General features: G+C 36.1%; 2 protein-coding genes and 1 pseudogene across 3 annotated transcripts in view; 1 reads left to right on the forward strand and 2 right to left on the reverse strand.

Moving 5' to 3' along the window:
- Positions 1 to 726: 726 nt before the first annotated feature.
- Positions 727 to 6,609, reverse strand: LOC147844801 (uncharacterized; annotated as a pseudogene).
- Positions 5,578 to 27,180, reverse strand: LOC101887070 (uncharacterized). 2 transcript variants are annotated; one of them, XM_088650048.1, is made up of 4 exons: positions 26,470 to 27,180; positions 13,118 to 13,249; positions 11,769 to 11,911; positions 5,578 to 7,873 (listed from the first exon to the last, which is right to left on the reverse strand). In XM_088650048.1, the coding sequence occupies exons 3-4, from the start codon at positions 11,821 to 11,823 to the stop codon at positions 7,164 to 7,166; spliced, it is 765 nt and encodes a 254-aa protein (XP_088506174.1). In that variant the 5' UTR covers positions 11,824 to 11,911; positions 13,118 to 13,249; positions 26,470 to 27,180; the 3' UTR covers positions 5,578 to 7,163. The 2 variants fall into 2 exon arrangements, with proteins under 2 accessions (XP_088506174.1, XP_087105614.2); XM_087249488.2 differs by lacking the exon at positions 26,470 to 27,180 and having other exon boundaries at positions 13,055 to 13,140.
- The window catches only part of LOC141375062 (uncharacterized), a 34,091-nt gene continuing 19,588 nt past the window's right edge, over positions 13,244 to 27,746 (forward strand). The window contains exons 1-3 of the mRNA XM_088650028.1: positions 13,244 to 13,453; positions 13,898 to 14,048; positions 18,941 to 20,117. Coding sequence (XP_088506154.1) covers positions 13,964 to 14,048; positions 18,941 to 20,117 — 1,262 coding nt within the window. The 5' untranslated portion in view covers positions 13,244 to 13,453; positions 13,898 to 13,963. The remainder of the gene's footprint in view (positions 13,454 to 13,897; positions 14,049 to 18,940; positions 20,118 to 27,746) is intronic.

Below are 27,746 nucleotides of genomic sequence, written 5' to 3' on the forward strand. Positions count from 1 at the left end.
TGTTCACTGTTTTTTGCACTTTAATATATTAAAATCTGCACTTGAATCCGCTATCTTTTGTTCCCGTTTTTGTTATTGTTTTGATCACTCCTAACGTGACACTCTCTGCCTTGGTCGGTTGGGATTCTCTTTGGAGCCCCAAACCTATATATAAAAAAAATTAATAATACAGCGAGACACAACTGCAGCTGATTTGTTAGGTATGGGATACGCCTCTGACCATTTGGTGTAATAATCAATAAGGACACAAATGTATTCGTTGCCCTTATCGGTTTTGGTCACTTTGCCCACCAGGTCCATACCAAACAATTCTAGTGGCCTATCCACCTTAGGAAGGAAAAACAGCACAAATAAATGTGAATGCTGTGACACCATGCATTTGAAAATGTGAACAAGCTTACATACACATATTGGAATATATTTTGGCTCCTGTTTTATGGTTTGCCTAATAAACTGGCATTGAGCACACTGCAAAACCTGAAAATCAGAAATAAGCAAATGAGAAACAATCCATTGAGATCTTACAACAAGTTTGAAAGAAACAATTTAAATCTTACCCATTTATCAATATCCACCCCCATTCCAGGCCAGTAAAATTGGGCTGATAATATAATGATCATAATTATTATTATTTTGCTGTATTAAACAATTACCTCATCCTGTTTATGCAGGGAGGATTATAACAGTTTTCCTGGCTTTTGGTTTGATTGCTGGCCATTTTCTTTACTATGGAACAGTTTTTTTTTTTGGAACAGCAAAATATTTTGATTTAGTCAATCTGGAATGTTGTTCATGTTTCATTGATGTTTCTAGAGACTGATTGATTAAGGTTAATTAGTTCTGTTTGCAGCAGTAGCTTTTGCAGAAGGTTTTGTTAAATGAAATTATGCTCTGACTACCTTCCTTGCATGGACTGATACATTTTTGTAATAAACCTTCCTGGTTTCAGGTTTTGTTTTTTGCAATATTGAATGTTTCACAATGGCAAACCACTTCACTATGTGACAGTTGGTATCTCTTGTTTTTACGATACGGTCTGTTTTTGCCATGAGTCCTTCATGACATTCATACCCACTTAGGTTTCCTAAGAGCAAGCCACTACACAGAGGGAAAATGGTAAGGTAAGTGTCAAATAGGCCACTGAGGATGGCAAGACAATAGTATGTGTTGTCTTTAGTTGTCAAACCAGTCTTATTATCTCTTACTTTGTCATTCAGTTCGTGGATGATCTTTTGGCAAAAATCATAAAATGGTGATCTACCAATGATGGCTGATGCAAATGCTCTGTCCTCACTTTTATACAATTCCCAGTCTGGAGCTTGTGTATGTTTTTGAACTGTGTCCTCTTTGGATCTTGAAATTACACTCTCCAAATCAGACAGACTGTGTTTGACAATGGTACTGTTGATTGGGATTGAAAGCAGGGCACATAATGCTCGGAATACAGTTCTTGATTCAGTCATGTTGGTTGCAGTTTGTAGTCTTGCAAAACCATATGTGGCAAGGTCTCTCAGCCTCTTATCGTCAGTGTGCTTACAGATGGCTTGTCTGACAGCTTTTAGAATGTGTGCAGAGCAAATGTGCAGCGCTGTATATGATTTAATTTCTTCATATGATTTGAGCCCCATGCAGAACTTACATGCTCTGTAGAGGTAAGAGCTGGGGTCTGTTCTTCGTACCTCACTTGAATGATCTAAGTTGATTTGGCAGATCCTGGATCTTTTAATCTTGATAACTGATCTCTGGCTAATTTGGTTCTTCAAACAAGTTGGCGAATCAGATTAGAATGTCTGGATAAACTGATCTGAGATCGCTGCGTGTGTTGTAAAGGACAGAGCTATTGGCGATTGGCTGACGGCACAGCAGCGTAATGACACCATCTGATTAATATTCAATTATCAATGTGAGCAAATTTACATCAAATTAGCAGCAAACGGTTTGTTAAATATGACACGTAATAACCTTCCACATTTGTTGTGAGCTACGCAGGCTTTACACTTTCATGTGTCAGGTGAATTCATCATGTATTTCAATGCAAATCAATGTATTTAGTTCTACATTTAGAATACATTTTTTTTATTACAGTAGCCTTTTTTAATCGGGTTAGATAATAACTGGTTGTTTACAAAAGCATTTTGATATTGGTAAAGGCGTCTGCAACTTTTGTGAAGCATCAAATCACTAGCATATTAACTATCAAAACATGTTTATCACTGCATAAATGTATTATTGCTGTATTAGTACTAAAGCGATCTAAAAAGTACATTTCAATAAGTTTTCTATTTGCACAACCAGGTGCCGGTCTTTGTACTTTCATTTTGAGGGTGCAGATTGCATAAGTTTTATTAATATGTATAACTTTATTTATTTTATTAATAACTATAACTTTATATATATATATATATATATGTATATATATATATATATATATATATATATATATATATATATATATATATATATAGTTAAAAAATATTTACCATTTTCTTAAGTGTATATAACTACTACTGTAAGAAAATATCAGAATTCGGAACATACTTTATTATCTTTGCTTGAACTGAGCCGATCTAATCCTATTTATATGAATTGAACCTGCTCCCAATCAGGTTTGACCTAGCAGAACTGTTGCTATGACAACAACTCTCGGATCAGCTTTGAAGAACGAAACGATCCTGGATCGTGTAAAATCGTCAATATCCAAATCCAGCTAACTGAGTAATCCACGTACGAAGAACGGACCCCAGATGTGCTCTTTGTTGAATGCAAGTAGCACACTTTGCATCAAAGCCCAGCTATAATCGGTCTCAACTTGGGGAATTATTATTTTTATTAATTTTGACAAATGCAAAGAAAAAGGTGTGGGGAAGTGGTGGTGTTTTCCTGGAAGTACCATTGTGTAGTAAAACACACTCTTTTGCTTATCTGGTATTTTTGACACAACACTTCCAGTTGCATCCACATAGAGGCACACATACCCCTACCCCTTACCCTTGGCCCTTACAACTGAGGGTTAAGGGGAAGGGCTGCAGTGTTAGAGTCTGTGTTATACCACTCATCCACAGGTGGATAATGAACCCAGAAGCGAGACAGTACTTGGATAAGAGATGTGTTTACAGAACACAAAAATCCAGATTTGGAACAACAAAAAATGCAGAGATAAAATAGGACTGAGTTAACGGAGGAACAAAAAGGCCAACAGGCAAAATATCTCTGGAAAAAACTAAAGCAGGAGAAATGTATCCAAAAAACAAGGAAAAAGGCTAAGTAGCATAGAACTCTGAAATGAACAGATCTTAAGAAAGCAGGACAACACTCATTGTAACGAAGGGCTAGCATCAACAATAACCGAGCAAAGAAACAAGGGAAACTAGTGAACTTAAATACACATGACATACAAGGACACATGTGAAAACAATCACGTAATTACTGAACTGAAACAACACATGGGAAGAAGTGAGGATATCTAGTGGAGAAACAAAATCATAACATGTAAAAACTAAAGTCATAAAATGACAGATGCTGAAAATATGTCATCACAATCTCTTGCTTCATATGAGATCAGACAATGGCGACTGCTGTAGTTATTCCAGTTGTGTTAGTTTTTGGTATTTATCTTCAGAAAATCACTGAAGGCAGATATTATGTTATCATAGCGATCTAATGTGGCAATAAGATCATAACTGCACTGTGTATTTTCACAGTGGCCATATTCATCTATGTGAACACACAAAAACAACACTGACATTATAGCAGACACTGTAAAAAAGCTCATTCTTAGCCACTAGACTTTTCTGACAGGGTATTCCAGTGTCAGAATGTTGTAGGACTGCTTTACAGGAGTAATTAAAGCATGACGTTAAAACATGAGTGTGGTTATAGAGGTTTGACTCGTGGTGGCAGAAGTTAGGCAAGTTTTTGGTAGCTCAGGAGGTTTTGGAAAAGCCTGCAAACCTGTATTTTTATTTACATAAACAGTCAAAAAAGGTATTTATACATCACTGTTCACACTTTATCCGTGATAAACATTAATTTCACACACATAAAACATGAAACCTAATGTATACAAGGTTCAAGAAATGTATTTCCCCTCATTTGTCTTTTTAGTAACTTTTGCGGCATCATCTTCTGATAAAAGGCCCTGCAAGTGTTACATGTGTTAGCTTACATTTTTAATAATATACAATTTATGTAAAAAAAAATATACAAATATTTTGAAGAATATTTATGCACTTACACTAAATTTAATCATTATATGTTTTCTTTTTTATTAATCTTTTCCTCTTCTCATCTGGTATAGTGGTGACAATGTCATGCTCAGTTTGGGATGATGATGCATCATGCATTTCACAGTCTTTCTCATTCTCTTCAAAACAATGTGTTTTTTGTGTCAAAATTAATATATTAAAATAATTTATGGATTTGCAGGTGTAAAGCTTAACCTAAAAATTTGCATTGGAGGTCAATTTTTGTTTCAAAATTGTGAACTAGTCTTTTTCACATGGCAGTGGTGTTGGTAAAATTTTTTGCCCCAAACAGTATAACCCTGCTTTTTTACTTCTTTTTTTCTTGTATTTCAAACTCCCATTATTTTTAGATTTAGTCGAATCCTCAAACTTCAGAGGAAATTGCTATAGTCAAGGCATAACCATCTTTCATGAATCAGGTTGGATGCGTTGACCCATGGCACTTTCTCAATCCATCATGAAAAGATTTTTCTTTTTTTCCAGTGTTCGATTTCATTCACACATTGATTATTTTTCTTAAATAAAGCTCTCTTACCTTTTATACTATAATTCTATACTTCTTTATAAGTTATACTTCTGTATATTCTGCTTTAGTCATCTCTGATCATGCTCCACCATACTTTCAACTGTCATGTGCTCGCTGTGTCGCGGCACATCCGATGTGACCTGCTTTATTTTCTGTTCTCTTCTTACCTCCTCTACCGCGCTACTGTCCTCCGATGCATTCACACCTCCTCTCGTGAATATTTTGGTTAATTTTATACATTTGGCATTATCTGATTGTAAAGCCCTTTTCTTGCTCTCTCTGACCTTTTCAGCACCGCCTTTCCTTTTTTTACGGTCCATATTTGACATTAACGTTAGCTTGTGTTGCATTTACGGTTTGACTATTTTGCCAGATTTTGATTACATCAGCGTAATCCACAGCCTCTGATTGGGTCGGCCCATCTCGAGACCGGCCGGCTGTCGCCGATCCATTTGGTCCAAGTGCTTAACATGTATCATTATTATAATTATAAATCATCATTATTAGTAGTATTATTATTATTGTCATCAACAGCAGCATTATATTTACATCTTGCAAGAGATAAAAGCTGCCAGCATGCAAAAACTATAGAAAAAAACCTGACCGGCCCACATTTTAAAACTGCTCCGGCCCTTCTGGCATTTGCCAGAACTGCCAGATGGCCAGTCCGCCCCTGCTCCACATTCTCTTAAACCTAAATCTTTCTTAGTCTAGAGGCCGGGCAAATAAGCGGAGGAAACTTTCATGTTTCTATTACACTCTAATAAAAAGATTTGTCTTTTGAAGTCTGAAAAGAAATCAATGGAGTTTGATGACAAGGAGCTCAATTTTATTTATTTTTTTGCTAAGGCATGGTTACAGAGTAATCAATGAAAAACTTGTGTACAATTGTTTGTTTGAGAGCATTAAGGATCTTTCCCCTCTCTCTACGACACTGCTATGCAAAGATCTGGCCCTGTTATGACAATCTACAGTATGGGATCACTTCTTGGGGTGCTCTGAATTTTCTTTTATTTTGTTTGATGTATACCAGGGCCTTTAACGAAAGCACAGCTAATAAATTGAATAAATAAGTAAAATGTATATATTTAATTAAGACATGCTGTGAATATACACTTGCGTGTTTATTTATTTTATTGTTAGTGATGCATTTTATACTCTGTAAATTTTCTGTTTTTCAAACCACTGATTTTGTGCTACACAGATTTAGGCCCAACCACAATTCTATTTTTGTGTAATTATTATTATTATATTTTTTGTAAAAATTTTATATGCTTGTTTGTTGTAAAAAAATGTAACACTGCAAAAAAATTTATTAATTAAATGTGTGCATCCCCTGACTCGCATGAGTAGCCATGTTGCCATTGCAGTTGGTGTATTTGGGCTTTTTTTTTTGTACCCCTTGGCTATCTAGCTCTTCACCTTAGCCCTGTGCCTTCAAGATGAAGATAATTGGGACAGCCCTAACCCTTCATGTGAAACACAAAACAAGGGGTAGAGGGCTAAGGGGTAAAATTGGGATTGGGCCTAAGTATTACTTACTGACAAACTGAAAAGAACCACAAGAGAGATAGACCTATGAACATAGACTTACATAATATTGATCCTCAAAAACCATACAGATTCTTTAAACAAATATACTAAGAGTGTCCTGATGTTATTTTAACAAGCCAGAAAGTCAGCCAGTCCTCCATTGGATTTTTATATTTTTTTATATGCTGACTTCACCTGTGCTTTTGGCCATCTCACAATTTTCTCTGCTTCCTCCATCCAGTTTCTTGGGATCACACCTTCAAAATGTTTGTCAGCCTTGATCCAAACTGCTCTTGCAAAAAACATGTCTGCAACTACAAATAGTCAACTTGAACAAATAAATAAATAATTCTGTAAGACCTGAGGCTTGAACCTCAGTCTCCACAATTCTGCCACAAAGCCATAGTGAGGAGTTGGATACAAACATAATGCAAACATGTTAATCAGTGATGGGAATAATGGAGCTATAAATAAATGGAGTTATTAACCAGTTAAGCTCTGGGGCTATTTGGGGTAATTCTGCCTGAATTTGGCCTTCCGATTTAAACAGCTTCCCATACCCACATGCAGAGGTGTAAATACAAAAGTTTAGTATCATTTGAAAGGAAACCCTTTGAAATGTCATAAAATACAGTTGAAATTGAAAACAATTGTTGTATATATTGTCTGTGTTATAATAAACATTTTTATAAACTGAAGTTTGGAAATGTGTAACTCAAGCCTTGAGTGGTCCAGCACCCTGGAAACAACTTTGTTTCTTTCCAGCAGGTGTCAGCAAACACAGGGAAATTTTTTTTTTTCTTTATAATAATTTATGCAAGTGTTATTCTATTCCAACTGCAAGGAGGAAAAACACCTTTTTATTTATTTATAGATTTCTCTCCTGTGTGGTTTCTCATGTGTAGATTAAGTTGTGATGATTGGCTGAAACTCTTCCCACATTGAGTGCATGTGAATGGTTTCTCTCCAGTGTGGATCCTCGTGTGTATATTAAGGGATGATGATCGGCTGAAACTCTTCCCACACTGAGTGCATGTGAATGGTTTCTCTCCGGTGTGGATCCTCATGTGGTGATTAAGTGATGATGATTGGCTGAAACCCTTCCCACACTGAGTGCATGTAAATGGTTTCTCTCCAGTGTGGATCCTCATGTGTAGATTAAAGTTTGATGAGCAGTTAAAACTCTTCCCACACTGAGTGCATGTGAATGGTTTCTCTCCAGTGTGGATCATCATGTGAATCTTAAGATAGCCTTTTCTTCCAAAACTCTTTCCACACTGAGTGCAGGTGAATGGTTTCTCTTTAGTGTGGATCCTCATGTGTTGATTTAGGTGTGATGAGCAGTTAAAAGTCTTCCTACACTGAGTGCAAGTAAATGGTTTCTCTCCAGTGTGGATCCTCATGTGTTTATTAAGGGATGATGATCGGCTGAAACTTTTTCCACACTGAAAACAGGTGAAACGATTCTCGTCTCTCCTTTTCAAAATACCATCAGTCTGTGAATGAGTTTTTTCCTCAATTTTGACATGATGTTCCTCCTCTTTACTCCCCTCATACTCTTCAATTAGGTCTGAAATAAATAAATAAAACATTAGTTTTCAATAAGTCTTAAAAACTCTCATCAAAAGCTGAAAAGTGAGAAGACACTGGAAATTTTGGCTACACACACTGTAATTTTGATGCACATTAAATGTAAAATGAATCAGATCTTATTTAGTTTGTTCCTTTAACGTGCACACATTTAAGCAGATTCAATTTAATGATCTTTATGTATCTAGTGCTTTTTACAATGTAAATTGTGTCAAAGCCGCTTAACATAGAAGTTATAGTAAATTGAAAGTTTCAGTTCAGTTTTCAGAGTTTCTCATAAAACTCATTTTGGTCATATTGATAAGACACAGATTTGAAAAAAAGAAAGAGGAGGAGAGTTTTTAGTGGGCAGCATTATTTGGTGTACAGAAGAAAAAGAAGTTGACTGAACTGTTGCAGTGCACATTTTTGTAATGTTTTTTTATTTATGGGGGGGACTGACTCCATTCCCACACCACCGTTACTTTTCTCTGTTGGAAAAAAGGTGATTTTTACTATTGATCATCAGTTACTAGGGGTGTAACGATACACTCAGCTTACGATACAATTTGTATCACGATATAATGTTCACGATTCGATATGTATCACGGTATTTGGAATAAAAATTGAAAATTAAACTGAAACGCAAATTTTATTTTAAAGAAATTAATTACCAAGTAAACTATTTTTTATGTATTTCTTTTGTTTCAACTTGTTAAACTGAACCTTCTTTAAGAAAATAAATTAAACAGGTCTCTGGAAAATAAAACAATTTAAAAACCTCTTATATAATATTATTGAAATGATTTAATTCAATTGAGTTTAACAGTAAGAGCTTAAGGCTTTGCTTGGTCACTTGCGTTTTTTGTGTGTGCAAAAAAATAAAAAAATATACATTTCCAGGTAATCAGCAGTTGTATAAAACAGGACAATCGTGGCTCTTTTCAGCAGTTTAGGCAGGTTTACTATTTCTTCTGCGTCGTTGATGTCGACGCTATCAAGTGTATTATGTTGACGTGCATTTTTGTTTACCTCTGCATTTAAAAGAGTTCATGCTCGTCGTAATCATAACTCTAAAATACAATATGATTATTTAAATAATGTGCACACTTTCAGTTTCATTTCCACTGCTGTTCATTTTTCCCACGCGGCTCCTGAATGATCACTCTGTTCCACAACCTGAATGTTGTTTACTACTTTATTACCTGTTAGTCACAACCTGCAGGTTCTGTTCACTGAAGCAGACGCGCGCGCTCTGTAGTAACAGCTCACGGTCAGCTCACGTCATGTGTGATTTTGCGGCTGCCAATACATCATTATATAAAGACAGAATGATATTTTAGGGTGAATTGTACCTTATAAACACAGTATGTGACTCTTTAAACACCATTAGGAGGTATCCATGTCGTTGTGCAAAGTATGTAAATCACTATGAAGACTTTAAAACTTGGCTATCTTTGACCCAGTATGCGTGTCAAAAAGCGGACGAGTCTAAAGCAATGACTGTACAACCGAAATGTTGCCAGACGTCTGATTTTGAGAGGATGGGCCATCCTATTTCAACTACACTCATCTTGGTCAAATAACATTACTGCTGCTGCAATCTGAACTCACGTGCGACAGCAGGTGGAACGTAGCTCACGTGCAAACAGCTCAACTAATAAGAGAAAACGGATGTCATATCGTAATGAAATCGTCATAACGCCACGATGCATATTGTGACATTTTTGCATCGCAATAAATCGTACAACGATAAATCGTTACACCCCTATCAGTAACAGTGCAAAAAAAAGCAGATTTTCTGCCTTTTATATGGAGTATAGTGTGTGTGTGTGTGGGAGTCTTAAAGAGTGTAAGACAGACCTTTGCACACTTACCCTAAAAAAAAAAAAACACCTCAGCTCTCAGAACACAGTAAACAGTAAGCTGATGGAGAGGATTTTCTGATGGATGTCTCCAGGATGGAGGAACCTGTGTAAATTCTCCTGTCTTTATGATTATTGATAAAGTTGAATGTTTAAGGTCCTAGATTATATGATGACCTCAGTGTCCTCCCTCTGTAGAATAAATATCGAATAATGTGCGTGTAGGGCTGCACAATAACAGAAAAAAATGATAATCACAATTATCTTGCTTAAAATGTTAATTATTCCTTTAAGTGTGTATGTGTGTGTGTATACATGGTTTCCGCTACATCCATTCTTCTAAGGTGGAGCGCCAGACCAAAATTCTTTCTGCCATGGCTACATTACAGTTCCTCATTCAAAACATTCAGTCATGTTTTTTTTGGGGTACAAAACATCCATTGTGTGCATTCTTGACAGTTTGTTCCTGTGTTTTTAATTTTGTCTATATCAATATCGGAATTATAAGGTATCTATCAAAATCAAGAAATATATCATGATATAAATTTTTGCCATATCATCCAGCCCTAGCTTCATTTAAGATTTACCTCAGATTTTGACTGACAGTTCCGTATGATCTGACGAGATGCTACACGCACAGGCTGCTCTAATTAGTATGACATCCACATTGTAAAAAACATAGAAAAAAGAATGATAATTATAACAATTAAAAAAAAAATCAAAGAGTAAAGGCTACATCAATATTTGCAACGCCGCATGAACTGTTTACTCAAGTCTCAAAACATTTCGTGAGCTCCGCCAGCCAAAATCATGTCACATTTTTAAGGCCTTAAATTTCGATTTTTATATTTTAGACTTTTTAAGACCCCACTGAAACCTCGCAAATCTTATAAATATTAAAATATATGCAAATTTATATCAAAATATAGGAAATGAGTTTAACAATACCACCATTACTGAAAAAATTATATTGTGATATATATATTAATATCGAAGTATTGTCCAGCCCTAAATGAAACAAGACAAGACTGCCTGACTCTCTTGCGTGGGTAGTTACAATAGCAACCTAACGTTCTCCTCAGAATTTCCAACAAGCTTACTTTAATTCGAAATTAAAGCCGGTAACAAACATGAAGTACAATCAGGTATATGCTGAGCTACTGCTGTTCCCATGCTGATAAACTTCCGGTGACCTGTTATTGTGAACTTTTTTCCATTTTATACGGTACATTTTCCAGCATCGATGTTGTAATGTTATTAAAATACATTCAGTTAAATAAACTTTGACATTTATTTAGTTCCTCAAGCGTAAAAAGGGAGAAAAAGCCGTTTACTCGTCAGAACCGGCAGGCTAGTGCAGAAGCTCCATTGAATATACTGGGGTAAAATAAATCGTCATATTATAAAGACATGGAGGTGGAAAATGTAATTTGATGCAGTGCTTTTTGTACAATCTGAGGCCCACTTTAAATCGGATATCACTCAGCTAGTGGAGATCGCTGATTTTTAAAGAAAACAGACCTTAAACGCACCGGTTTTTGCATTGGCATTCAGTTCCCTGGAAGCGCTTAACCCAGGTTACTGTCAAATTAAAAGTCCTACTAGCATGCTTCGGCATATACCCTATTGTGGTGCAGCATTAAGACGAATGCATTTAGTGACTGACAGGAGACGTGGCTATGCAGGACCACAGTGTGTGTGTGTGTGTGTGTCTGTGTTCGCAAACTCGCTTTCAGAAAGGAGAGACAGAAAGTGCTTACTACTGTGGGGCTGCCTCTGATGAAAAAAAAAATAAACAAAAACTCTTAAATAAAGAAAAGAGGTAGAGAAAGCCCAGCTGATATTGCTTTAATGATCCTGTGGGAAAGCAATAATGAATCGGTTTTAATATTTCTGCATAATGTGTTGAAAAACTACCCTGACAAAACTTAAACCCAAAAGATTGATGGCTTTGGAAAATACATTCGGGGCTGAAGCCACAAAAGCCCAACAAACCCCTCGCGCAACCCCTAATCAGAAATAAACACCAACCTATTTGTTGTTCAGAGTCTTCATTTTTAATTTTGCAGGGTTCTGGATCACTCATGTTCTTGCTGTCCTTCAATGAACTCTTCACTGGAGCATGATATGAAAACTCCAGTGTTTATAGATGAACCGGAGGAGTAGGAGCTTCACTGGAGGAGGAGACATATATTCTAATTACGTTCTTTGCATATATTTATATTTTAATGCCATATTAGCAGCGCTATATCTATATTCATGGCATAACTTGTATTAAATATTCTTAATATAATTGACAATCATAACTCTTTCTGAAACATCAATTGTTTTTTTAAACACACAAATAACAACAACACTCAATATCTTATAAGCTCTTTCAGTCTGATCAATGATAAAAAAAGTCCTCCAGAAAACACATTTTTAAACATTTGCCTTAAAAATATTTCCTGAATAAAAACATTCTCTAACATCATTTAAAATATATACATTCGATTAAGTTACACATAGGTTTTTAATGTGTGCAAGTCTTCAGTGGCTGATTCTACATCTCATAGAGGTAAAGTTGGTTTTCTATTGGGTTATTCAGACATTCACCTTAATAATATAATTTCATAAAAGTAGTTTTTGCAAATTCTAAATAGGGAAATAAAAGCAGCCAATGACTATCAAAGTACAACACTATTCACAGTGAATTAGTGTTAATGTTGTTTTGAAGTCATACTCGCATGCTAATTTGAATATTCACGTAACACGATAAACAATATAAAGACTTGACCTTAAAACAACATAAGAACTATCTAATAGACTGTAAAGAATGTTGTACTTTGATAATCATTGGCTGCTAATATGATTTAAATGGGTAAAGTTGGTTTTATATACGCACATTCGTTTATTTAGAAGTCTCTATATTGTTTACCATGTTACTTTGAATATTCGATCGGAATTAGCATGCAAGTATGACTTGAAAATAACATTAATACTGTTCATTTGACTTTGAACTAATAGACTGTAAACGATGTTGTACTTTGATAGTCATTGGCTGCTAATATGATTTCCCTATTAAGAATTTGCAATAAATATTTTTCTGAAATTATATTATTAAGGAGAATGTCTGAATATCCAAATATAAAACCAACTTTACCCTGTAGATGACCCGCGATTAACTGTTAACGCATTACAGAAGTGTTTAAAGCGTAGCATCGAGCTAAAAACAAGAGAGTATATTAGCATTAGGCACATAAGTAAAAGCAGTTCAACCCGCAAGATAATTGCAGCACATCTGCGAACACTACAAAGGTCAGATATAATATATTTACTTTGAATAGATGCACAACACCCGTAACATAAGTGGAATTAAAGGTGATAAACAGCAAACAAACCTCTGTACTCTCTGCCTCAGACTGAGCGCCATGGGCGGGATATTTGCCTGCACGCAGATCAGCGAAAGCTGATTGGCTGTCTGTATGTGGCTCAGATAAAGCTGATTGGCTGCCTGTTTCTCAATCAGTCTCCTGACAACAGAGGGAAACATTGGTGGACAGAATAATTTTTCTTCTTTTTCAGCCTTTTTATAAAGTGGAAAACGAGGGAGAAACGTATTAGTAAGTGATGACTGCAACAGTAAGAGTCAAAAAACTAAACAAACTTTTATTCTGGCGTGGCGTGTGACGTCATGAGGCTGCGCCACTCATGCGATGTGATTATACTGGAGAAAGGTTTGTTGTAAAGCTTTTACATGAATATAAACCGATTGATTAGTTTTAGGTTTTTCATCTAATGTTAATTTATGTACCTGTTGACACTATTATTTTAACCCTTTATACAACATTGTACTATTTTACTCAGTAATGAGAGCTATTGTTTGAATAAAGTAACAGAAACGTAAGTAATAAGTGTTTTAATACAAGTTTAATTTATGAAATAGCATAATGTCATTCCATTCTAAGTATACATCACTATATATAAGAGATAGTGTACTAGTTTTAATCAGCTCATTTGTGGCTATTGTGTCTTGCTCAGACTTACCTGATTTTTTTTGTTAATGACTCTCATATAAAGAAACTGTTGAAGCAAGTGTTGAAGAGAAGTTATTTTTATTCTGCTCATTGTTTTATTAATTTTAAACTGGACATTTTTATTGTTTTGTTCATTTTAAACAGGATAAATTGTCAAAACACAGAGGAAAAACTCCTGCTGAAGCGACTGATCTCCACACTGTTATAAAGATGGCGTTTATTAAAGAGGAGAGTGAAGATGTGAAGATTGAAGAAACATTCACAGTCAAACAGGAAGATCTGCAGGAACAAACAGGTTGATTTTCATTCTCAAACACCAGCTCAGTCATTTGATCCTCATTCAGATATATTTTAATAATAAGAATACTAAATTAAATCCATCTTGCAGCCCTAAAGCCCCTTTCACACATACACACCTTTCCGGAAAATTACCGGCAATTTTCCGGAAAGGTGTGTATGTCTGAACGGGCCCTTTTTGAAAATACAGGTAAATTCGTTCCGGCTATTTTCCGGAAAGAGAAGTTGTAACATTACCTGTATAATGAATAATAATTTGAACAATAAAAAAAAATCAAAAAAAGTAAAGGCTACATCAATATTTGCAATAGAAAAAAAGTTGTTTGAGTAAAATAAAAACAAAAAGTACACTCACAAAAAATACTCATGTTTTTTTTATATTTTATTATGTCCACTTAACAATTCAAACATTACAGTCTGGCTCGTTTCTGTCCTGTACTTATAAGCTAAAAAGGCAATATTGGTCCAACATTGCTGACCTATTTTACCAATAAACCCTAGAGAAACAGGGCATCAATATATTGTAAACTAATAGGTTCATGTATTCCTTTCCAGTTACAGTTGAAGTTAGAATTATTAGAATTTCTGTTTAACAGATTTTTTTCAAAACATTTCTAAAACATGATAGTTTTAATAACTCGATTCTGATTTATTTTATCTTTGTCATGACAGTAAATAACATTTGACTAGATATTTTACAAGACACTTCTATACAGCTTTAAGTGACATTCAAAGGCTTAATTAGGTTAACTAGGCAGGTTAGGATAATTAGGCAAGTTATTGTAAAACAATGGTTTGTTCTGTAGACTATTATAATGGTCATATAAGTCTTAAGTTTAACTTGGTGAAACCTGCAGAAACCCTGGTTTAAAGTATGTCAAAAAACGTGGATGCCCCCAATATTAAACATGCTGAATGAAATGAACACTAAAATAAAGAATTATTATAAAACACTGTACAGTATTCTAATCTATATTAATGTTGCTGTGGGACAACATGAGACAAAACAAACAAATTATAGTGGAACAATAACGTCAGCATTGCCCGTGGTGGATTTAGGCATGCGCAATATTGGCGATCGCCCCGGCGGCATTTAGCTGGGGGCGGCATGGGAAAACGGTGCAAAAAAAAACACATCCCCTAGTAAAAGCATTGAGATACGATTACTATGCAAGTGTATTAAAGGTGCGGTAGTTGATCTTCCACAATGCTAACAGCTTAGCATAAATCTCTGAATCACAGTCCCTCACCTGCCGTCTAGAGCCACACCTCCTTAAACTCGAGCACAGCAAAAGAACCCTCTCTAATGCAAGACTTGTGGTTGTCCGGCAGCATGCAAGCCAAACTGACATGCTATTTCAGAGTGAATATTAGTTGCATGGTAAATAATATAGGGAAAGCCTAGGCGGAATAGAGGTATTTACTTGTGTTTCGTTGTTAAACTAATTAAAATCTACATTATCGATGCTGTAAAAGGTCCCTTATGAAACTGAAAATAGTCTTATCAATCTTTCACTTGAAGATTTTAGTGGCTAAACAACACTTCTGTAAAGATATAACCCATTTGTAAGAACAACATCTAACGTTACGTCAGCTTTGCGTAAAGCTAAAACAGTTTTAAAACAGAACATTACCTGTCTAAGAGAAATCCTTCAGCCATTGTGTCATCCTTTCTCCAGCGTGCAAAGGTAACCAATATTGATTCAGATTTTTGAAAAGTTTTGATTCAGCATGTTTTTACCGAACAGGTAAAATGTTTTATCAAACTGATGCATGCATACAGAAAACCATTTCTGCGCACCTCACACACACTCCTGTGTGAATCCTGGTTGTTTGCATGCACACCAATAAAATACGCGCTGCTCATGCGCCATGAAACCGAATTAACAGCCTTTTGTGCAGAAGTGTTGGCATGCAGCGAGTTTTGCAAAGTTTATCTAAAGTTTATGTAACATGATGATGGTGTTACATTAACTAAGCATGGCTATAAAGCAGAAAGGAGGGATAAAGAGTCAGGGAGGTCAGGGAAGACTTCATAACATTAATTCTAGCCTATGAGTCAGGTCTAAGACAACAGATAATTTGGTAACACTTTACAATAAATACACACTATGAACCATTTATTATGCATTAGCTAATAGTGAATTCATTATCTGTTTAGCATTTACTCTACATTAATAAGCGTTAGTAAACAGTTTAAAACTGCAACTACATATCCTGTATTCCTGACTTACAACCACATTTATAATGTGCTTAATACTTGTATTTTTATACTTTGTTAAGGATTATTTTTTTATTACTAAATTAATTTTGGGGAGAAAAGCACAATGTATATAATAAGTGGGGGCTGAGCGGGTCAGAATTACAGTGGCAGGCCAGATGACCGTCGGGCCAAAGGGAAATGTCCTTATATCTCCCTATGGCCAGTCCGCCCTTGAGTTTTACTGTTTTCTATTGTTTATTATTCCTGGTCATTTCTTCAATAATTGCAAGTTCTAAAACAATAGCATATGACATCAGGTCACTGCTATGATATGATTGACAATTTGTGTATGTCACTGTTTGTCATTGTGGTCTGTTTATTCTGAGAGCTGATGCTGAGTATTCTTAGAGCTTTTAACTCTTGAAATTATTAACCCAGGGTCATTCTAACACTGGATAAACAGAATCCTGTATTATCTGTAATCTCGATCCACACTGCTCATGCTATACCTGGTGTTCATTAACAGACGTTTCACATTCGCAAACCCCGGGTTAACATTGTTATTTGTATATTTATGTTTGTCAATGTCCCTGACTGGACAAACAGCAGGGGCCTGTTTCAGTAAGGAGGTTCAAACAACTCGGAGTTTAAACTTGAACTCTGAGTTGATTTACCGAGAGATTAAAAACTCTGAGTTTTCGGTTTCAGAACAGCTGATCTGAGTTGGGTCAATCAACTTTGAGTAGACCAACTCAGAGTTAAGCGCGCACACCGTGATTATAAAAAGGCATTATCAATGGAGCGCAGATATTACAAGTGACTATGGCTTTTTCTATCTGCTTTCTCGAGTTTAACAAACCTGCCATTTTGAAACGGAAAACCCAGAGTTTCTCTCATTTCAGGGTTAAACTACTCTGAGTTTCACTTAACCTGCTTTCTGAAACAGGCCCCAGGTCATCTTTTTAGATGGCATTTCTGGCATTTCTTGTCGGGTTAACAATATCTGCAAATCAGGAGAAATACCAGCCTTTTAGAAAGTAGCTATTATTATACCAATAGATAATTTAATTATACAAAAAGATAATTTAAATAATTATCGTCCAACAGCACTTACCAGTTGCCTTTGCAAAACAATGGAACGAATGATCGATGGAGTGGATTTTAGAAAAACAACAGAAGATTAATAAATATCAGTGTGGGTTTAGAAGAGGGAAAAGTACTCTTGAATATCTTATACGATTAGAATCTTTTGTACGAAATCGTTTTATTAAAAAACAACACATACGAGCAGTTTTTTTTTATCCGGAAAAGGCCTTTGACACTACCAGGAGGTGTGGTATTTTAAAAGATTTACACGTGTTCAAGGAAATTTGCCCAATTTTATTGAGTTTTTCGTGTGCATATTAAAACTATATTATCTGAATAGCATATAAGAATCAGGAGTGCCCCAAGAAAGTATACTATCAGTAACACTATTAAGTATTAAAATTAATAATATTGTAAATGTTAATGGGAATAATATATTTCGTAGTTTATATGTAGATGATTTTTGTATTTGTTATATAGGGAAAATATGTATACAATCAAGAGACAAATTTAAATATGTATAAATAAAATATATGACTGGTCAGTTTTAAATGGTTTTATTTTTTATTAAATCAAAAACTGGATGCATGCATTTTTGTTTTTTAAGATCTATGCATTTAGATCCAGAGCTTTTTTAGATAGAGAAACTATACAAGTTGTGAAAAAGGTAAAGTTCCTAGGAATGAGTTTTGACAATGAGTAGTCTTTTATTCCTCATGTTAAAGTATTACGAAATAGATATTTTAAAGCAATTAATGTATGAACTTAATCTTAAAAAGGTAAATAAATGAATAAATTAGGACCTCTGTAATGAAATCCAAGACTGTATAATAATTCAAGGCTATTAAAGCCTTAAGTTAAGATTATCAAATTTAAGAGTTTTTAATGCTTTTATAACCCCCGCGGGTACTCTGATTAGGTTTTGCATATAAATACTTACTCTTGACATATATTTGTTTCAGACTGTTATTTGCCTATTACATTCTAAATGATGTATATTGTAGTAATCATTTTTTAACTGTACCTATAGAACCTTACAACAGCACTAAAAGCAGCATCGAAGCAGTCTCCTTTTAGTCATTCCACCTCTTCACGGAGATTGTCAGACTGATCTGTTGTATTAATCAACTGTTGTGCCTTCCGAAACTGAACAATAATGCTGTTCCTGATGCTGAACATCCACTGGCACTAGATCCTCATCAATTTAAGAGTAAATCTCCCTTCTTTGCCATCCTCTGATGCGTTTAGGTTTCGCCGCAAAATTAGATTTTGCTGTAGGATGCGCTATGCAGACGTAAAGAACCTGACTGATAATCTACCAAAACCATGTCAGCAGAGTTTGTGTTAAGCGGCTTTGAAACAATTTACTTTGTAAAAGCACTAGATAAATAAAGATGAGTTTAATCGAATCTGCTTAAATGTCTACACGTTAATGGACCAAACAAAATATGATCTGATTTATTTTACATTTACTGTGCATCAAAATTACAGTGTGTGTAGCCAATGTTTCCAGTGTCTTTTCACTTTTCAGCTTTTGATGAGAGTTTTTAAGACTTAATGAAAACTAATGTTTTGTTTATTTATTTCATACTTTATTGAAGAGAATGAGGGGAGAAAAGAGGAGGAACATCTTGTCAAAATTGAGGAAAAAACTCATTTACAGACTGATGGTATTTTGAAAAGGAGAGACAAGAATCGTTTCACCTGCACTCAGTGTGGAAAGAGTTTTGGAAGAAAAGGCAATCTTAAGATTCACATGAGGATCCACACTGGAGAGAAACCTTTCACATGTACTCAGTGTGGGAAGAGTTTCAACCAATCATCATCCCTTAATAAACACATAAAAATCCACACTGGAGAGAAACCATTCACATGCACTCAGTGTGGGAAGAGTTTCAACCAACCATCACACCTTAACAATCACATGAAAATCCACACTGGAGAAAAACCATTCACATGCACTCAGTGTGGGAAGAGTTTCAACCAATCATCACACCTTAACAGTCACAAAAAAATCCATGCTGGAGAGAGATCATTCACATGCACTCAGTGTGGAAAGAGTTTCAGGCAATCATCACAACTTAATGAACACATGACGAGCCACACTGGAGAGAAAACATTCACATGCACTCAGTGTGGGAGGAGTTTCAGCCAATCATCACACCTTAATGAACACATGATGAGCCACATTAGAAAGAAACCTATCACATGCACTCAATGTGGGAAAAGTTTTAACCGCTCATCAAACCTTTATCAACATATGAGGATTCACACTGGAGAGAAACCTTTCACATGTGTTGAGTGTGGAAAGAGTTTTAACTGCTCATCAAACCTTGATAAACACATGAGGAACCACACTGGAGAGAAACCATTCACATGTGTTCAGTGTGGGAAGAGTTTCAACTTCTCATCAAACCTTTATCAACACATGATGATCCATACTGGAGAGAGACCATTCACATGCACTCAGTGTGGGAAGAGTTTCAGCCAATCATCACACTTTAATCAACACATGAGGAACCACACTGGAGAGAAACCATTCACATGCACTCAGTGTGGGAAGAGTTTTAACTGCTCATCATACCTTAATATCCACATGAGGATCCACACTGGAGAGAAATCATTTACATGCACTCAGTGTGGGAAGAGTTTTAACTTTTCATCAAACCTTCATCAACACCTGAGGATCCACACTGGAGAGAAACCATTCACATGCCCTCAGTGTGGGAAGAGTTTCATCCAATCATCATCCCTTAATCGACACATCATGAGCCACCGGTGAGAAACCATTCATGTCTAATCATCTTGTTTAATCCCGCCCCTTTTTGCAACGGCGTACAACAGAATTTCGCATACTCAATAGTGATGGAAAGTTCGAATCATTTTACTGACTCGGATCTTTGAGCCTCGTTCATCGAGATGAACAAATCTTTTTTCGATTCATTCGGTTCAATTTGCCAAAAAAATTATTAAAATGTTACGAATTGCTTCCAAACAGATCTACAACTAGTCCGGGAGGTTCATCACACGAAAAATAAGTCATAAATAGATTATAAGAAGAAGAAACTAATAATTCAATGTTTACCTGCTCTTTTGTCTATAGGCATTGTTGTGTCTTTGCTCAGCTAACCTCTTCATGTCTTCAAATGTCAGTGGTGCGTTCACGTAACAATGACAGTCACATCTTAACCATAACCAGGCTGAGCCGATAGAAGCCATGATAATTAGTTCACCTTTCGAGTCTTCTGGTTCTTGAGTCGTTCGTTCATCACGTGACAGAATAACTCAAACCCGAGGACTCGAGAGTTGAATGTATCTATTCTTTTTTTTGGCTCTAAACGCATATGATTGGCCCGTGATGAACCTATGACTCAAACCCGAGGACTTGAGAGGTGAACAGATCAATTTTTTTTCTGGCTCTAAATGCATATAATTGGCTAGGCTTTAGTCTTTCACGTGGTGAACGAACGACTCGATAGAGGACTCGAAAAATTAACTGATCTTGTCTCGCACTACACAATGTGTGCATGAGCGAATTACTGTATCTTTTAGTTCATCCGAGTCATTCATTCTTTTGTCACATAACGTGAAAAAAAGCATAAGAGATGAGTTATTTAATAAATCAAATTGGTTTAAGGTTTGTTAGCTTTCAAAAACACAAGCTCTGAACCTTTGATAGGCTGAGTCTGTTTCTTCTTTTGTCATTAGTTGTTGGTCACAGGATAAAAGCTGCTAAATGAGTAAATGCAAATGCAATCTTTCTGTATACAAATATTAGACCAATACATAAATTCTGCATAGAAAAACATTATTAAACAAAAAATGGGAAATAAATGAACAAATTACAAATCACTTGTAATAGTAGAATTTGCCTAATTTATCATATACCCTAGCTTAGTGTTTTCTGATAGCAAGCAAGCAAATAGATATATGGCTGATTCCAGCGTTATGGACGTGACATTTGCAGTAAAAAAATGAAACGTATATTCTCAGAGAAGGTATATGTTAACAGTATATTGAAATATATGTTTATATTTTTCTTACCCCTTAACCATGGAGTTCAGGCATCAAAAAAATATCAGTCTATGCAGGCGTTTTATATTTAAAATGACGGCAAAATGAATGCGTTACGGACGTGACAAAAAAAAGACATGAGTTTTGTGAGTTGACATACTTTGTGAAAATTCTGTGAATGAAAATGCAGAAGCCAAAAAAATATATAACAGTCAAAAGGATAAGGTTTGGCTCTGCATGGGACATATATAATTAATTTTATTTAGTTTTTCATTTTTGCATTAATGAGGAAAAACTATCGTTACGGACGTGACTTGTCTTCGTTACGGACGTGACTGCTCTGAAATTGACAGTTGACACATTATGAAAATCAGATAAATGCTTTCAAAACTTGACCAAAGACCTATTTGTGGATATCTGTTGGGTGTGTAAACCAATAAACTTTAACCTCTGAGACATCTGAATGGTAAGGTTGCACAATTAATCAAACTTAAATAGATATCACCTTGTTATATTTAATTCGTATTATGGCATGTGTGTTGTTAAAGGTTAACGCACGTTCGAATGTTCAAAACTCAATTCGGTAACAATGTTGCATGCTAACATGGTGCTTTTATACTCTGAATAATATAGAATTTATAATAAACATAATCAGCTATAATGGGCCTATGTTTAGCAGGCTCCTAAAGTTAGTGTTTCCAGACAAACTTGAATTAAATTGCCCGACTGTTGCGCAAGACCTTGTCTACATAGAGAATATTTAAAATCTAGTTTTGTCACAGATATGGCAATATTATATTTGACAAAGTTTATTTTAGTTTATTCTAGTTAACGTGTTAGTTGATGGAATAAATAATTTAATTTCTCCACTCGCGCTTGCTTTCTTTTTCTCGTCGGCAGTCACTTCAGGACAGGTTGCAAAAAGTTCATATGCACCAGGGTGAGAGAGAAAACTTTATAACTTAAGAAAGGTTTTGTGTAGGCTATGTTAAACAAGCAGAAAAATAGTCATTGGTTGTAGGCATGTACGATGGATGACTATAATGTTTATATTTTTAGGCTATAGTTCATAACCGATTGTGTAAAATATTGAATTAAATATTTACAGCTGCAGGTCCTATCGATTTTCTAACAAATTTAATACTCATATAATGTAGTTAAAGCTTAGATCAATATCAAGATTTTATTCTTATTCTTATTAAAATAATTTTAATAAGCACTCAAGCGCATTTGCCGGGTGCTGGAAATCTTTGAAAATGTTTCAATTTTAATGTAGGCTATAGCCAATTTTTAAGCTTTGAAAGTGCTTAGATTTTGGATAAAGGGCTTGGAAAATGAATTGTGTCGCTTTGATAATTTATCTTTATAAATAGTTATTTAATTAATGAAATAAAAAAACATATTTATGCTCTGCATGAAACGAAAACTCCGCTGTGGCCTGACCCGCGGCGTGCGCATTTTGAGCAGTGGGAAAAGACCAAATGCATGGAGGTTATTGATTATGCGCCTTGCGCGCCTCGCGTTTTGTCATTGCGCGCTTTGAGCGCTCCAGAAGAAAAGCATGTTACCTCAGTGGCGTCTTTCATTCTTCAATCAAACGAAAGCAGAGGCGGGGTTTCCTTGGAGGTGACAGCAGTGTCAAGATGACTACGGCGAACTTTTTAATGACGGAGAGACTTGTGGTCGTTGTTTTAAGTCATCCAAAGTTGTATGACTTTACAAATCTTGAATTTCATAATGTTATTTAAAAATTTAAATTATGAAAACATTGACAGCAACACTCGCGCACAATAGACCAGCTGATTCAGTTGTTATCTATAGTGACATTCAAAAGAGCACCGTGCTCCTTTTCTTCTTGTCAACATAAAATGCATTGCGGAGCGCCTCACGTCTCTGGAATGAAGAAGCGCGTTCGTTGTTATCGGCTTTTATGAGCAACACATATTTGTTAACTCGCATGACAGTAACAAGTGCAAACACACGTGCTTACATATGTTTTTTGCCAAAAAAGGAAAATGAAAGAAGGATATTCTGGCCACAGTTTGACACAGGAGTTGAAGAACCAGCGCTGATCCTGGTCGTCTGTGCTGCCTGAGCCGCGTCATAAACTCAACTAGGCATATTCATGATTTAGTGCAGACTACAATCAACAAACCACCCTTTTTCCATTTGGAAAAAAAACAGCTATTAATAGTTCTTATATACATTTTAAATAGCCTAATCTACAAATCCAACAAAGACAAATATTTTATAACTTCGCACCAAACTGATGCTTTCATTTTACAGCTTATAAAACATGTATGCAAATTAATGCAGTATCACATGTAAATAACAAAATTGTTATATGCTTAGCCTATACTTTACAAAATGTATAGGTTCAAAGCCTTGGTTCATTGTCATTATCTTTCACTATAGGCAGCGCGTGCGCACATGAACCGCAAGTAAGACGGAGGAAATAGGTTAAGTCATTATGGCCAATTATGGCAATATGTAAAATGTTGTTTTCTTATTAAACATTTATTTCTGAAATGTTACTAAAGTGGTTTATAGTTAAATGAAATGTTCAGTTCTTGATATAACATATGGATGTTATGTAATGTAAGTCAGTAATTGTAATGCAGCATCTTAATGAACAAATATGTGCTAGTCATTGGCTTATATTAATAAGGAGTTAAAAAATGGTCACGTCCGTAACGCAAAATTGTGGTTGTTTAGAGCAAAGACCTGAGATGAATTGGCGATCATAATTAGTATGGACATATTTTGGCTTTGTATACAAAGTTTCATTTTATTTGTGATAATATTTATTCCACAGTATAAACTTTTTCATTAAATCGTTACGGACGTGACACGTGACCGAAGCTGCGTGATGTCTTAAATATGTAGCTCATAAATCAAAAGGGCAGTAATGTTATGAAAAAGTAAGGGTAATTATTTATACTACAGACTCCAATCCTTCTGCAGAATGATTACTGTTAACATAAAGCATGGAAAAGGTGAGTCTTTAATCCCTTATTCTAAAGCACGAAATGTGGTTGGATTATAATGAAATTTACCATTGGCACAATCCTCATATTTCATGGATAAACAAACCAATTTTATTAAAAATTTAACAAGAGCACATCATTACAATAAAATATAGACCTTAATGAGCAAATTTAAATAGGTTTTGTTATTTTGGTCAAAAGTTTATTTTTTCATGATAAGGTTGACATTTTCATGGAATTGCTCATATATATATATACCACATATCCAGCAGAAAACAAGTAACAATAACTTAGTTACAATAGGACAGACCTTTTTTAATTCTTACAAAATGATTTTTAGGTACACATTGTTTGATGATTTTATTAACAGTCTAAAATATGATCATATCATGCAACAAAAATTTTGTTTTACATAAATATTATTGACTGAGGTTCTCGTTGCAGTGTACAGTGGAACTACAGTTTAAGATCAGAAATATAAATAATAATGTAAGAATGGCTATATCTCTCCATAATATTAAAATCTGCAAACGGTTATGGAACTCTACCTGAGACAAGACCATGAGAATGGTCAGGCACTAAAACAATAAACTTTCAAATCTGAGAAGAAGATCTGCTAGAAAACCACCAGTTGTTCATGTTTACTCGATCATGCATCCTGAGCCCCCCTCTTTGCCCTGGACTTTACCTTCTCCACCAGAGCAGCTCACTCACATTTCACATCGAATGGTTAAGTTTTTAATATGGTGTATCTTGTGGCTTTATATTCATGTTTGGTGTCATTTTAAATGTCTCTGTGTGATTGGTAAAGTGATCTTAATTTCACTGTAATATTGTACAATCTCCCTTATTTCAGTTAATTTGGGTTTTGACTTTGATAAGGTCTTTGCCAGATGCTCCACTACAGGGAAAATGGTCTTCGCATCAACTCATGACCAGGCAAGAGTCTTGGTGAAACTTTTATTGTCTTAAATTTCTGATGATTTGAGTATTTAGGCAAGGATACCCCATTGCAGGTTGTGAGTCTCTGAGCTTTGCATCAGGACTTATATGCTGCAATGTATTTCTACATGGTCAGTTATTCCTCTTTAACTCTTAAATGTATCTTTGAGTAATTGATGTTGTACAATCTTGATTGGCTTATTTTGTTTAATTATGTGAACTGCAATGGAAAATCTTTTCCTGACAAATAAATGTAAAATTCTTGTTTAACTCTAATTTCTCCTGAAATCATTTAAATCATGTAGATTGTTTAGGCTGACGTTTCCGCAGCCTACAACCAGGATTAGTCATCCATTCAGGCGCAATGGAAGGAGCATGGGCACAGTATTAGAGACCTGTTTATTTCTAACAATCATTGATGATATAATCTAGGGGTATGATATAATTTAGGGGCTAAATCAAACTTTCTTTAAGTATGTGCAAGCATGGGGCTGCCTATTATTACTTAAAGGAAATTAAATTTCAGTTATATTCTCTTACTAAGCTAAATTAAACTTTCTTTAAGTATGAGCAAGCATGGGGCTGCCTATTATTACTTAAAGAAAATTAGCTTATCTGCTAAGTATCGGAACTGGCGAAGATATGTCCGTGACCAGATGAAACTGGCCAGCATACTGACTCTAAGCGACTTTGAGTAAACGAAGAAACATTAATTGAATATAAGGATTTATTAGGTTAATCAATCTAAATTAGACCTAATCACAATCTATAACCGTTCACGGTTGCAGGTTTGTGCACTCTTCCGGAGTGTCTGTTTGATCATGTGGGTTTGTTTTGTTTTTGTGGCCCACGTGTATTTGTTTTGGTCACGTGTCATGACGGCACTCAGCTGGATTGATTGTTCGCCAGCTGATACTCATTATCGTGCCTATATATGTGCTACGTGTTTAGTGTGTCATTGTCAGTTCGTTACGTGTGCTTATGGTGCTATCTTGTCTGTGCTCAGGATCTGAGGAGTTTTTACTGGACCCTGTTTCCTGCCTGATTCCTGCCCTTTTTCTCCTAGTTCTAGCACCACACTCATTCCTTGCTTTTGTTTTGACTGTGTTAATAAATAATTATTTTGCTTACTCGCACTTGGATTCACCTGAACATTATTTACTTGTGACAAAACAAACTGAACTTACCATGGATCCAGCGAGTGCGTCACAGATCTCAGAGTTCCTGACAACCATCAACGCCAGGATCGATCGCCAGAATGAGGCTTTGGTACCGACAACACAGGCTATTCAGGCCTTGGTTGGTCAGGTATCACTACTGACTACAAAGGTCCAACAGCTGGTTTCCTGCGCCGGTGACTGCTAATGTTAGCATTGGTCGCTTAGTTGAGCCTTGCCTTCCTCCACCGACCTGCTATGCTGGGGAGCCTCACTTATGTCAGTCCTTCTTGTCCAAATGCTCTCTGTACTTCTCCCTGCAGCCGTCCTTGTTCTCTTCAGAACAGTCCAAGGTGGCGTTTGTTATCACCCTCCTTTTGGGAAGGGCGGCTCAATGGGGAACCACAGCATGAGAAAAGAAATTACCATGTTGTTCCTCGTTCGACCTGTTCTCTAAGGAACTCAAGAAGGTCTTTGATCGGGCTGCTTCTGGGAGAGAGGCCGCCCGAGTCCTCGCTGAGCTCCGCCTGGGGAATCCGAGCGTGGCAGACTATTCTATTCAGTTCCGCACTTTGGCTGCTGAATCCGGCTGGAACGCGGAGGCTCAATGGGACATGTTCCTTCATGGCCTTTCTGATCGTCTCCAGGACAAGATCTACTCCCTAGATCTGCCCAAAACTCTCGACGAGTTGGTGGATTTGGCCATCCGGGTGGACTCCAGACTGCTTCGCCGTGAGAGTCGCATGCGGCAAAACAGGTTTCCGGATCCTGTTCCTGACTCGCCGGTCTCGGCGATGGCGCAGGAAGTTGGGAGCATTGACCCGGAACCGATGCAGTTGGGCAGATCCCGCTTGTCCGTACAGGAGAAGCGCCGGCAGAGAACGGAGGGACTCTGCCTTTACTGCGGTGGGGCGGAACATCGGGTGGCTTCCTGTCCCGTAAAAGACAACACCCATCAGTAGGTAAGAGGTTACTGATGGGTGAAATTAATTTGGACAAATCCTCTACGTCTGCTACATTACTGCCCGTCACCTTATCATGGGGTTTCAGAACTCAAAACACACAGGCACTCGTCGATTCCGGGGCAAAGGGAAACTTCATTGACTCTAGTTTCGCTTTTAGTTTTAAACTTCCGGTTATAGCACTATCACAACCCATTGCAGTATGCGCCCTCAGCGGACTTTCCCTTCCCACTATCACTCACTCCACCAAACCCATAAAACTTATCACGTCTGGAAATCATTTTGAACACACTTCATTTTTTTTAACAGACTGTTCTAACACACCGGTGGTTTTAGGTCACCCTT

This window comes from Danio rerio, chromosome 4 (assembly GCF_052040795.2).
Source record: "Danio rerio strain M-AB ecotype USA chromosome 4, GRCz13ab, whole genome shotgun sequence".
In the NCBI taxonomy this organism is placed as follows: domain Eukaryota; kingdom Metazoa; phylum Chordata; class Actinopteri; order Cypriniformes; family Danionidae; genus Danio; species Danio rerio.